Source organism: Epinephelus fuscoguttatus, linkage group LG1, assembly GCF_011397635.1.
Source record: "Epinephelus fuscoguttatus linkage group LG1, E.fuscoguttatus.final_Chr_v1".
Lineage (NCBI taxonomy): Eukaryota > Metazoa > Chordata > Actinopteri > Perciformes > Serranidae > Epinephelus > Epinephelus fuscoguttatus.
In genome coordinates this window covers 42,028,721-42,042,970 of record NC_064752.1, presented here as the reverse complement: position 1 = coordinate 42,042,970, position 14,250 = coordinate 42,028,721, and the positions used below count along the sequence as shown (strand labels likewise).

Sequence of the window (14,250 nt, the reverse complement as noted above, 5' to 3'; positions counted from 1 at the left end):
ATGTCAATCCACAGTGGGGAGTTTGCTCACTCAAACATCAATTCTTTCTTTTAAACCTGGTTTCAGATTTGTTTTATTCATAACTGAGGGCTCTGACTCCAAACAGTGGACCTACTGACCTAGATGAATATCGCCAGAGTGAGATGTGTGTGTGTGTGTTTGTGTGTGTGTGTGTGTGTGTGTTGTTTTGTACTTTCAACAGAAGCCGAGTGTTTCGAAACGGTGAACTCCTTGTACTACAGCTCTGAGGATACATTAAAAATGGACAAAATAAGAGAGGGGCCACGCAAGGTTCAATAGAGAAGCAGGAAGGAGTTAAACAATAGCGTTATGTAACATCAGAGCAATAGAATAGGCGATAAAAATATTTTATCACCACATCTCCTTAAGAGTGGATAAGGTATATTCTCTTGTGTGTTTTAATGTAATTAACAGCCATATACTAGACTGCATCACATTAACTGAATTTTAAAGGTGCCATATTATGCTCACTTTGAGGTTCATACTTGAATTTGTGGTTTCTACTTGAACATGTTGACAAGCTTTAATGTTTAAAAAACACTTTATCTGTCTCATACTGCCTGCATGAATATACATGTATTCACCCTCTGTCTGAAATGCTCCATTTTAGCACCTGTCTCTTCAAGCACCCCTCCCGGAAAAGCACAGCTGGCTCTGATTGGTCAGTTTTTCTGAGCCATCCACATCTGCACTCTCAGCACCTCTGCACCGTCATTGCAGCGAGAGAATGACTGTAACAGCACTGAAAGAGCACTTTCTATCTTTACAAACTATAGCTGTGACATCACAACTTCATGGAAGGCCTGGCAGCTTGTTTAAAGGCACAGTCCTCATAATAAGACATGGAAATCTAACTACACTAAAATATAAACATTTAAAGCTGCATCCGTTTTTTGCTGGTTTATTTGTTTTTGGCCACTTGGGGTCAACTCTACGAAAAGGTAAAAATCACACGTTTGACAAATGCGTGCCTTGTAAAGTTTAAATAATGCTTATCTACACATCCAGCAGACAAGGAGGAACATCAGCAATCATTTGGAACTGTGTTTCTGTGACTTGACCACCAATGTAAGTCTAAGTCTCCTTTTAGCTTTGTTTCGGTCTCCACATACTTCTGACAGATTTATCCAGTAGTTATTTGAAGTCAAGTCAAATCACAATATTTGTGTGTGTCAAATCAACACCTTCTGGGACCCAATCCCATAAGGGAGTTAATAAGGGGAAATCTGAAGAAAGTTAACAGTTAAACTGACAATTTTAGTGCATTTTAAAACAAAAATTTTGGATCAGGGGCTCCCAAAGTTTTGATGCCATTTTAGAGAGCCAGCATATGATTGAGTGCTGCACAGGAAAAGTGCACACACTATAACATTTGTAATTACCATTTTTATGACATACTATACTATGACTTTTTTATGATCGTTTTTTAATGACATTTTTATGACATACTGACACAAAACCTATAATAATCATCAGTGATATAGCCTAATTAACACCTATATTACATCCTATTTTTACATATTTTAATGCATTTGAAAGTAATAAAATAAGGAGACAGTAGCTTGTTTGAAAGTGGTTGTACCCACGCACAGCAGTATAGCAACAGCATCTGCTGGGGTACAGCACTGCCACTTGCAAAATTGACAAGCAGAGCTGCAGTACAGCGCAATACTAGAATAATAATGGCAATTTGTTAAGTTTATTTATGATTATGATCCCATTTGCAAATGATTGTTTTGTATGGTGGTGTATGGTTGCCTTTATAGCATAGCAGTTTTTTTCTTTACATTTTTTACCAATATTTTATGGGAGTGGAGGGCGTTTTGAGCATATTTGCTTATATATTATGATTACTGCCTAGTTACAGTTTGTGCAGCATATGACAGTCTCTATCCTTTGATCCTCGATTAAGATAAGAAATAACTTGCACCAAAACCCCTTTAATGGAGAAAAAAATGGAAGACAAAAGGAAGAGCAACAGAGGAGGGATGGAGGAGGGATCACTGTGTTCACTCGCTAGTCACTAATGTTGTTTGTCTGGTGTTTGGTGCTGGGCATGTGGCCTAAAGTCCGTTTACTGGAGCTTTTTTGGAGCTGCCTTCTGCTGCACAAAGAACCTAAAAGAGAAAACTTCTTCTACAACACAAGTGAACGCCGAAATGCTTTAAGTTGCGGGTGAAATCATGCAAGTGATGGTTTCGACTTTACCCTGAGATAGCTCAGGTTGCACGACAAGTATAATGATACCCCCCTCCGCTGCTGTGCCTGGACCATGTTTTCAGTGCAGACACATTATAGGAAATGTAAGCATTTAACAGAATGTCACTCACAAGGTTATTGCCTCTCTCCCCTGCTTGCTGTGCATCTACATGGTGCTGACCAAGCTCCGAAACACAATCTACCACAAAAAACACCGCCAGCTGCCATTTTCAGGCAGGCTCCCTGCACCGCCAGGGAATAGCCGGGGAGATATCAAAGGATCTGTGTTGCAAATGAGTCGCTGGAATCTCCTTTTCTCTCCTAATGATTTCTTTAGCAGTTCACCATATTATAAATCATCAGCTTTAGCCGCGCTGTGGCTTAAATCTTATCATTAATAAAGTTAACCTCACTCATATCTGAGGTGTCGGCATATTCATCAACCACAGTGGCGGCTCCCTGACTCTAACTCTACATCATAGCCTAGGCTGAGATAGATAAGCTTTTTTCAATTAGAAATGGATGCTCAATTAAGCAGTTGCTCTTTGAAGCCTTTCTTTTCGCTGGATGGCTCGTAATCGCTCTCGAGCATTTATTTCCAGAAAACGTTGTTCTTTAACAAATCAATAGCAATCAACGCTATCGGTACCTTCTTTGATTTCCACGGAAGCAGCGATGAAGATTCACAAGCAATTAAGCAGCAATGGATTTTCACCATGTGATGTGCACGAAGAGCCAAAGCAGGTGGACAGTTGAGCCGGGGCTCGTGGGGACTGTAACTTTGATGTGGTAATTTACCTGTACTGCGGAGGAGGGCTCCCCTCTGCCTCGCACGTGATGGTAGCCCGCTGGTCTGGGGAGTTGATCGGTAAAATGAGGTCACTTGGCTCCGTCCTCCATCTTGGCCCTTGAAATATGACATCCTCTGTACAGGCTGGGGAAAGGGGAGAAAGTCTATAGTAGTACAAGCCAGAGAAATTGTCTCTTTGACCTTAAGAGAAAATACTGGAAGAATACAGCAAAAGCAGAGACACTGTGAGGACAAATAGTTAATCTTGCTGGAATACAGCAACTTTCTGACACTCAGTGTATATAACTTTTTCAATATACTGTATATATATCTCTGAAAAGTATTACTCCTTCCAAAGAAAAGCAAAGAAATGCATTAGGACAATCCCCGAGATGTATACCCTTTGCTTATCTTGCATTAAGAAAAGCAAATCCCACTTACCCTTGTTAGGCATTAACTGCTAATGCTGACATATTTGGTTTCTGTTTCTTAGATGAACCTGACACTGGAATAGTGAAGAAAACACTAACCATGGCACTTATGTGTATAAATCCAATTTTGCATGCACACACATTTTCCACAGCACCAGGCCTCGTTGTGTCACTTTATCATCCAGATAACTCATCATATTGTTTCTACTGTCCAATATAATTAATCTCCCTGCTGCAAAACTCCCATTTACAAACACAAGTAAATAAAAACACTACAAGCATGTCATATAATGCTTTGATTACTGTGTAAATGCTTATCTGGGGTTCAACAGTTTATTGCAGTTGCACATAGCTCACATACTCTGAGTGATGCAACTAAACTGAGGTGTCCAGTGTTCATTAATTGCCGGAAACAATATCATAATGATAGCTAATAATAGGTGAGGGCTTGAGTTGAGCGCTAAAGTCCACAATAGTCAACTACTGATGAAGAAAGCCACATCTATCCACAGTAATTAATGATTCCCTGTGAGTGTCAGGGTCGATAAATAAAGCAGAGCGATCTATTTTCAGAACGTCTATGTCATACTACGCATGCACCGGTTAATTGAGGCCATAAGGATGCACTCATCTGCCAGCAGCTTAAAAGGAAAGATGTGGAACACAATCTGGTACTAAATGAAAGCGGAGTCAACAGACGGCCAGAGTAGGCCTAATTAATATCCTACTGCTAACAGATTGCAGCATGTGGCTAGCAGTTCTACACGTGGTTTTAACCGGTGATAATATGTCGAGGATTCAACACATATTTCACAGTGTGATAGATTGAGCAGTGCCAGACCTAGCACATTCAGTGCCCTGGGCAAGCCCCCCCTCTCCAAATTTCCAAATTCCACCTCCTTTTTTACTGCGCATGGCTTTTGTATTTTCATATTCTTACCCCCCCCCCCCCGGGTGGCCCCCTAGGCGGCTGCCTGTGTGGCTAACAGGAAGATCCACAACTGAGATTAAGAAATAAGATATGATGCTGAATCACTGCAACTCTTGGTGGAAATATGGAGATGTTGGAATTAGCTTCAACCCAGCTACAACAAAATCTGGAATAAATCTATTCATAAATGATCAAAAACCAGCATTACAATAAATTCATTCACCTCACAGTTTGATTTAACAAGCTGAATTTGAATAAATTGCCATGCAGGGTTATATTTAAGGTGTATTTTGTGAGGTCCCAGAATATAGAGGCAGACAAAATGTCACTTCAGATGTCATAATGATTGTTATCAGCTGTAGTGATTTTCAAGTGTTTCCATCACAACACCAAATGAGAAGCAGCACCTATAGGCAGTAACCGAGGTGCTGTTAAAAACACTTGTCCGCCAGGAAGGTGAGACTGCTTGGATCCAGCTCCCTTGAGTACCGGGGCGTGAATTACCCATGAGCCAATTTGAATAACATTCATTGGGATTTACAATGTCATTTGAACAAGGGTTGACATTCTGGTAGAGTGTCTGTGCTTCTCCTGCTCAAATCCCAGGCGGCCACACAAGGGCAGAACGAGGCACGGTGGCAAGTAGATTGCGCTAAAATGCAGTGCTGGATTCATTGCATGGATCCTGATAATGATCTGGACAGGCCATAAACAGGAATGGGATCGGACTCCCAGCCGTGCCTGACAGTGTACTGTAAATGTGCAGCAGGACACTGCTCGAGGGAGCGGTGAAGGACATCATGCTGGAACGCTGTACATGCACTGCCTGCAACTTAATCAGTGTAACCTTTTTGGTCGAGAAGAAGAGATTTTTTTTCGGGGGTTATTTACAACTGTTCTGATTCTGTCTCGTCCTCACTAATGGATGGAAGTCCATATTTTATACAAACACTGCTCACTAAGAATGAAATGTCCTTTCTAACCTCTAACCTTACAGAAATGCATTTAGTCTGTGAGTAACACTATAAAAAGCCCAACAGTAACATCATCCTGCAATGAATATGCATTAGGAAACAAATTCATTAGAAGCGATGCTGTCATGACATAAACAAATGCAGTGAGACTCAAGTATAATGTGTTAAAATATCTTACCTGCAAGGCATCCAGTGATTGATAGCAGAACAATTTGTTTCCATGGTAACATCATCTTTAGTTGCTGCGGGCTAATAAGACTCTCATCCAATTGCTTGTGAATGGAATGCTCTCCCTTGAATACAAGAATTTTAATCTGAAGGGAAAGTAATTATGGATGTGATTAAAATATGACATTTTGATCCAAATACGACAAGCATTCATCAGCAAAAAAACATGATTATAGCACTGCTAAGTTACATAATTGGTTCCTATTATTTTGGAGACACTGTAAGTGAAGAGAAAGTGAATCTTGAGGAAGTGAGAAGTGACGGGGGAGGTGGGGGGTGGGGGTTGGCTATGGGGCGGCAGCAGACAGAAAAAAAAAAAAACTGAGAATACAACCCGGCGGTGCGATTTTCAGGTGGCACAGAAGCAGATACAGCTGCTAAATGAGTGTGTTTTCATCCCGCCTAACAAGCTTAATTCTGCAGCTTTAAAGAGACGTGAGGAAGGAAATGATTGACCTCAAAAGATGCTTCTCTCTCTCTCTATTTGACTATTAATAGGAGCTGGCAGACTGTGTACCAGCAATTCACAAAATGCCACTTCATACTCTAACAAAGGGTTTGGTGGCCGACTGAATGTAAGCAAACTGACTGTTTTTATTTTTATGTGCATGCATCACTCCCTTAGATCAACATGAAATACAAGAGGGACACATTCTAAAATATTATAAATGGTACATGTCATTGTCAGCTATTAGCGTCGACTGACATAATGATATATACGGTCAACCTACCTCTTCTACCAAGGTGCTGTATTTATCCCTTTAAAGGGGCACTCCAACAATGTTACACATCAACCTCTGTTTACTGCTCAGCCAACACGTTCTTATGCTGACACTGTGTCATGCCCTTTGGCCTGTGATACTCTGACATCTTTATGAGACACATCCTTAAGCATCTGTATGTGATGCACAGTTGTCTCTTAGGTTCTTAAATGGTCACAGTTAGGTTGAGGCTACAAAACTATATTGTTAGGTTTGGAAAACTTACATGTACATGGTTTCACACAAGACACAAACAGCAGTCTCCTGGCTGAAAGTCCTGTTTTGTTTGCTCCATCCACCATGCCTCCCGCCCTTCACGCACTCTCTTGCTGTCGATTACCTCAGTTGCTCTCAGCCAAGGGGATGGGTTTAGTTTTAACATGGGGTGGATATATACAATATAAGGGGTTTGGGGGTCCTCCACCAGAAAAATTTTAACATGAAACACTTCATTTCTCACATTCAGGTGACTTTTTATGCCCCATCGGTGCCTTTTCTGTACTAATTTATGGAGTAAATGCCTTTAACCTGTCAAAATATAAGTCCTCTGCTACTTTCATGATTTACACCAATGTCCTGAGAGTCAAATATTGTCGACAGTGGGTTTACATAGGAGCTGGGTGAAAGCCTGGTGCATCAAATAAACATGGCAAAGGATGCCTTCGTCGTTTCCATCACATGCCAAGGGGTGTGACAAAGGGTCAGTATTTGATGATCTGGGAATGAGAGCAGTTAGACTCAGCCTGAAAACAGTTTCATGTTGCCTGTCTGAGACAATAACTCTAACTGTGTCAGTAGCATTATTGTCACCGGGAGAATAAAGTATTAGGCTGTAACCCTTTCCTGTAATGCATTACAGCACTCTGACTACTCTTTAAAATTCAGTAATTCCAACGCAGTTACTGCTCTCAGTAATGCTGATATTTTGACAGCTTGGGGGTGGACTTGTTTGCTGTTCAACCCGGAGCATTTTAAATTCAACACTACAGACGGGAAAATCGTGGATAAAGGTGAGGCCTTGGTTGATTGTGAGGAGTGCATCTGTCTTACATCAATGTTAGCTTGTCACTCGAGTAAGACAGCAGCGGCAAAGCAAATAAATTCTAAAAATATGCTATTAGGCTATTTTGGTTGTGTCCAAATTAATTAAACAAATTATGTATTTGTTCTATTTTATTCATGATTTTTTTTTATCCCTGTAGGACCAAACTGCTAAATATAGCCTATCTGTGGATGTGGTGACTTTGGAAGGCACGGCATTGTTGAGGGAGCTGAGGTGGGTGATATGGGCAAAGTCTTTTTTCACAGTGTATGTAATTTTGTATCATTGTAACAATATACATTGCAATACAGTAAATGTCCTGTGAATTTAATTATGGAATGTCTTTCTATAATCACATCGTGGTTCATCACATTTGATCATTTTTGTCTTTTATTTGGCATTTTCATACAAACAAAAAAACAACTGCCTCACAATGTCACCTTCCTACCTTGCCAGGCAGCTGGATTCATGAGATCACAAGATAACAAGAATCATGAGATCACGTGAGAGTCCAGCCCTGATTTGCTACATAGCCTGCTCCCAACTCAATCGCCAGAAACAAAAAGTGTTCATTGGGCAGTTCCACAAACCATGGATGCGTTACATTTGTACATTATTATGTAAACGTTACATTTTAACAACACCGTAGTTAATGTCTGGTTAGGTTTAGGCACAAAAACCACTTGGTTATGGTTAGGAAAAGATCATGTTTTGGCTTCAAATACCAGATTTATGGTGAACAATCCTCGCTGGAAAAACAGTGATGTCTTGGTAAAAAACCCTGCTTTTTGTAGCACAGTCCTCGCTGTAAAACAGTGATGGGACGCTACAATACACCCATATTTGGTGCCTAAAAAAACGCTGGAACCACAACAATGACTCATGAAACCCCATGGTTTTATTGTTGGTCTCGAACTGTGGTCTGCAGCTTGGCAGACATCTCGTCCAGGTGTCACATCATACACCATTCCCCCCACCTCCCAATGATGAAGTGAGCTCTTATACTACATCATTTTAGAACTTTTGATAGGCTATGAATGAAGTGTGCAAATTTAATGTACTCATGGTTTGCAGAAGCGTACAATGCCAACATTTTCTTCTGACGACTGAGCAGCCTGCTTCGAATAGCTCCACGGTAGAAACGGGATTGCCAAATCTCAACAGACACATTTCTACGTTTGCAAAATATATACTGTCATGTTGCCCAACCCTCTGAACAAATAACTAGGCTAGTTACTTTTGCTACTGAATAACTGGTAAAGCAATGAAAGTACTTTTAGTGACATGCTGCAGGGTGTCTACAGGTATCAGACACACAGATTTAATGCATTTAAAGACCTTGAAGATTTAAATTTTTAATCAAGTTTTTTTCACATATAATAATTTTTCACATATTGCAGGTAAATATTTAGATCAGTAGTACACATGTAGTCCTATGAAGAGGTAGGATTTATGTAGGAATATGGTTATTAGAGTGAGTTAGGTTAACCTACATTTTGACAACAGGTAAGTGCAAGTATAAAGTAAAAAGACAGTTTAAAGTTCAGTGGCAGGTTTAAAAAATTGTAAGATCAGAAATGTGGACTTTCATGCAGGAGAGCTTGACTCAGAAAAAATAAATTGAAAATGGATACATAAAATTAGATTTGTGGCAATTAAGACCTCACAAATTAAATCTAAGACTAATGACTTTTAAGGCCTATTCTGATGCACTAATTTTGAAAAAAATCTGACTCTTCTAAATTACCCAACATTTCTCTAAAAATGATACTTGATTTAATATCTGTGGTTGTATAAGGCCAGAAATGACAATGTTGCAATAAATGAGTAGGACTCCTTCATAATACTATTAGAATTTTACATCAATATGATGGTGTGCCTTGTTTTAACAGGTATTTAATTCCCTGTAATAGCCAAAAACAGTCATTAAAATTGTAATATTGCATTATCAGTATATTGTGATATACTGATATTATTTTATAATATTTTACACTTACATGTATTTCCAGCCCCATCACCTATTAGTGTCACGAGGACCTACACTCAAAGGCTGATCATCCACAAGTTGCTGCATCAGCTATCCCATGTCACCAGTGATCAATGACCTAAATGACCATTAAACCTTTTCAGCCCAGTCTTCAGAGTAAAGTGTTGGCATTGTGTATTTCTGCAAACCATGGATATGTTGCATTTGTACATTTCATACCTATCATTTCAACATTTCTATAGTGACGTAGTAATGAGATGATGGGAGATGGAGGGGATGGTGGTTGGTGTGGAATCCTAGGAAAGAGACCTGCCAAGCTGCAGACCACTGTTCATCGCAAGCTCAACAAACAACAAAACCATTTTTAGCAAGAAATTGCTGCATCTTCCAGTGGCTTGTTAGCAACCAAAACCAAGTTCAAGCCAAAACAAAATGATCTTGTCCTGACTGTAGATAGTGTTTTTGTGTCTAAACCTAACCACGCATCAAACACAGCATAACAGCGTTGTCTCTTACATAATGAAATACAAATGTAACGTATCTAAGGTTTTCAGAAACGTGGTGAATGTACATTTATTCCGGCAAGTGGGTTGACCTTTCTTAGGACGAGATGGATCGAAGAGCCCTAAAACTGTAGTTGTAGTATCAGTGGCACAGGAGGGGCTTTGCTCAAGCTCTGACCTACATCACAGTAAGTGGAAACTGATACGCCTCTCAGGATTAAGAATTCAACCCAACCCCTCATCCTTACAACACAGCCCTGTTATGCGGATTAACCCAGGGCTATCTTTGGAATTCTTGAAACATACTAACCACTCGTTTGTTTCACCAACTTGTAACTGTAGGATTGTGGCTGTGGTTTGACATGAAAAGCATGGCAACATAATCTAATGGAGGAGAATGAAGCAGTGTCATGGAGCTGAGCAGATACAGTAGAATTTACAGGGGCGGGGGGGGGAATCATCCCATTTGCCTGATCACAACTTAATGGCCAGTGTTGGCTTATCTTGACCGTCCTGGTGCCAATAATTGTTCCTCATCTGGTGTAATTGCAGGCACAGTGAGATTCAGAGTGGATTTCCCGGTGTCTCTCAAAATTTAGGGGGCGTTTTGCCACTCCAAAAACCCATCACATTGGATTACACGGTTTGAGATTCTACTGGAGCAAAAAAAAAGTGTGCTGCATTTTTCAGTTTGAGTGCAGTATTAACTGCCATCCGCTTTTCTGGAGGATCCGACCTCGTCATCCCAACCCATCAGTCCAAAGAGCCTCAAGATCCTGAGAGGAAAATCTCCTCGAAAAGACTTTCTTTGCAAGTTGGGTGTTACACAGTTCATGGCACAGTGTCTCTGCTGATATGATGGATGTTTGTCCCCAGGCGTAGTTTCATTCTGCAGTCTGTAAAACCTGCAGTGACATTTTCACTTTTTGAGCATTTTCTTCTTAGTTGATTTGTGTCTGAATTAATGGTTCACTAAAAGGCGCCGGTTTTTCCAGCCATTGTGTAAGAAGTGCGTGTCACCCTGCCTTGAAGAATTCCATTTTCAGCGGACAGCTTTTCAGTGGCTCTCAGCAGAGTGTTTAAGTGTCTCATGATGCTCCAAAAGCCATTTCAGAGCCGCTAAAATTAAAGAAAGAATTGTATCACTTTTGACCTTCAAAAAGCTGCACCAGTGTCAAACCTTCAGGAGCTGCATATGAGCTGAAGCTTTAGCAGATTCAAAAGAAAAAGACAAAAAATAAACTCTGGATACAGAGAAAACTACCCCTCCTCGTCTTCGTAGCCATGAAGGTGAAATAGCATTTTCTTTCTCAACTGAAATGATGAGCAAAAGATTGCTCCGCCAAATGTAATGAGGCATCACACTTTCACCTCCACAGAAGCTAAACCTAATGGAAGTCATTGGTTAAACGCATTCCAGGGTAAATGAGATGACTTCTTGGTTACTGGGGCTGTTGTTTGGCACATAATTGATAGGAAAGGTGGTTAAAGGCATTAAAGGCATTCACCCCCCCCCCCCCCCCCCCCAGAGGGCAGAATAATTGCAAAAGAATCCAATAAGGGAGGGAGGCAAGGAGAGTTTCTATCATAGGGGCGTGCACGCCCAAGGTCTGTATTCAAATCACAATCTGTATACAGAGCTGGGAGATCAAGATATACCAGAACATGCAAAAAAAAAAAAAAAAAAAACCTTCACCCTGTCAAAACTTAACACCAGGGGCACAATAGGTATGAATTTACTACAGTGTATGATGCATTCATTTCCACTAAGTTATTGTCTTTATGAGTATCTGCTGCCATCTCCATTAAATCACTCAGCAAGAGAACCTGGGAGACAAGGATCCGCCACCAGGGACCGACTCAATCTGAATACACAGCTGCTCTGTGCTTTCGCCAATGAATGGAGAATTCACAATCAACTGTGCACTGATGCCTCCTAATTTCCTCTGACTAAGTGAAGACCTGCACATTTCACACGAGCCAGGAAGGCTAGGAGAAAAAGTGATTAACAAATAAAGGCAGAGCGTAATGTTTGTATTTCATGGCTTAGTAGGAACACTAGTGAAAATTAAAAGAGGAAGCAAAGTGGGGGTAATTGTTCGATATTGATTGCGTCATAACTCTGCATTATCTTAGAGTGATGCTTCACATGGCAGATTATGGATTAAGGTTTAAAATAAAAAGGCAGTCCATGTAATTGCCCCTCAACAAACCTGATTTGAACAGCTGTTACATTAACATTCACCAAAGTATTGCTTGGATGCTTATTCTCTCTCGAGATCTTCCATTTCATTCAAAGCACATCCTTATAGGCTAAAAAAGTAGCCACTTCACACATGTGCCTGACGCATGTGTGAAGAAGACAGCATGATTAGAACTGTGGTCACATTAGAATGCTGGAGGACGGCATATAGCAATGAATAGACAAGGGAGAATAAATACTGTATGTCAGCTTGTGTCAGTCAAGTGAGAAGCAGGGACACTATTATTGCACTCCACACTCCATATGAGACTTTTCACACAAAATATAAAAACTCTTATTTCACATTCACCTCTAACCTCTCTTGACTTTTCTTTTTGTATTTACATAATAAATATCTGTTTACCCCAGTAAAACTTTACATCTGGGCAGGACGCTGTGCAGCCGTTATACAGCTGTGCATCTTCATGCGAAAAATCACTGAATCCCTGGAAGACAGCAGGACGCCCCCAGTGACTCCCTCCTATGTTAAACACGGCTGCATCCCTCAGCTGCTGCCTAACGCAGGGGCAGGAGAGTAAGTGCACTTAAAAGAGAAGGGAGCAGCGATCCATTTCTCAACCCCATCATCAGCCAGGCACATCCCCCAGATCCTCATCCTAGATACAGCCACAAACACATGACTAGGAGGTCAAGGATGAGGAGCAGGAGCTGCTCAGCCAGGCTCTTTACATATATTTTTTTATGCTGTTCAATCCATTTCACAGCCTTTCTGGGAAAAAAGGCAGTTTGGTTGTACATTGTAATTGCCACTCTTGCTCAATCAAAAGGGGTTTTCAAAGCAAATGGTGCTACAAACTCATCTCTGCACTGCCACGCTGCGTTATAGAATCATTCACTGCATGGCTTCAAAGACATGTTTCACCTCTCATTTGGCTACTGCTCAAAATATGTGTGAAGGATCTATAAATAAACATGAATAGAAGGGAGAATGATTACAATCCCTGCTGAATAGTAGGATACTTTGAAGATGGCTGAGCATTTTTCTCACTGTTGGGTCTGTCCTTTTGCAGGCTGGGTGGGAAGAAAAAGAATACTTGTGTGCAGACCACTGGTGGCCAAATATTTGCTTTAACAGAAAAAAAAAAGATATTGAAGCTGTTGCAATATTTTTTCTAACAACACTCTCTTGTGAGATTTTTTTTTAAACGCTATACAAATATCAGAATATTATGATGTCACATGAGATATAAAACCACTATTTAAAAAGAAACCCAGGAGCTCTTTTCCTCTGCAGAGACTGAAATAATTGCCTTAACCAAGTTAGAGAGAGCTTTTCTCCAGGCGGACAGTCCTGATGCTGTTTCTCTGTGTGACTGAGCAGAGCAGCACCATATGGACTTTGTCCTAGATGAGGGAAATGAGCCCCAACAGTAGAAATCCCAGTAGGACCATGCAAACCATTTGAGACTCATCTAGAAACGCAATCATCAGCATCATGCATGTGTGACCACGATCGGTGTGCACGCTGCCTCACTGCCCTTTCCTCCGATGTTAGAACATTAGATGAAGAGATCTCGCCACAGGGCTTTTGGGGTTATTTCATTTCGCTCTGATGCAAATTAACTTGAATGTTCTACTATTTTTCTAACTTATCAGCACACGGCTTTTGATGTATTAAAATGAAAAGGCATGGAAATAACGTGCAAACATGCCAGTGATGATTTCTGACCAGATACTTACTTCCTCTAGGACGCAATTTTTTTCCTCTTCATTAAACTGCTTTGATTGTAATTCCAGTGTCCGTTAGATGTGTTGTTTGCGGCTGTAGTGAGCGGATAACATGTCTCACAGCAACTCTTGTCCTCTCACAAGCCAAAGAAGAGGGTTGCTCTCTGCTCTGCTCCAGCAGCGCTCTGCACTTAATTCTGCTCCGTCTATAAGTGCGTCTCTCTCTCGGTCCTTAAAGATGGGACTAAACAGCAGCCTCTGCCTCGGTTAAATTCCACAATCAGTGAGTTTTTTTGCCGGCTGAGGCTGCACCAGGATGCTCCCCGACCTCCTCGTATTACACTCCACAAGATGCTGCCAAGAAGCAGAGAGGACAGCGTTGCCTCTGAGCGGAGACTCACATTGTGCGCATCCCCGGGCTCTGCTCTCTTTGTACGCAGGAAGAAGCGCCC

General features: G+C 40.9%; 1 protein-coding gene across 2 annotated transcripts in view; it reads right to left on the bottom strand.

Moving 5' to 3' along the window:
• The window catches only part of cntn3b (contactin 3b), a 159,395-nt gene that overhangs the window by 62,356 nt on the left and 82,789 nt on the right, over positions 1-14,250 (bottom strand). The window contains exons 1-3 of one of the 2 annotated variants that reach the window (XM_049573070.1): positions 13,811-14,201; positions 5,525-5,660; positions 3,019-3,154 (exon numbers count right to left, since the gene is read on the bottom strand). In XM_049573070.1, the coding sequence (XP_049429027.1) occupies positions 3,019-3,154; positions 5,525-5,579 (191 nt within the window). In that variant the 5' untranslated portion in view covers positions 5,580-5,660; positions 13,811-14,201. Of the gene's footprint in view, positions 1-3,018; positions 3,155-5,524; positions 5,661-13,810; positions 14,202-14,250 lie in introns of those variants that run through there. The other variant, XM_049573078.1, reaches the window with a different exon arrangement.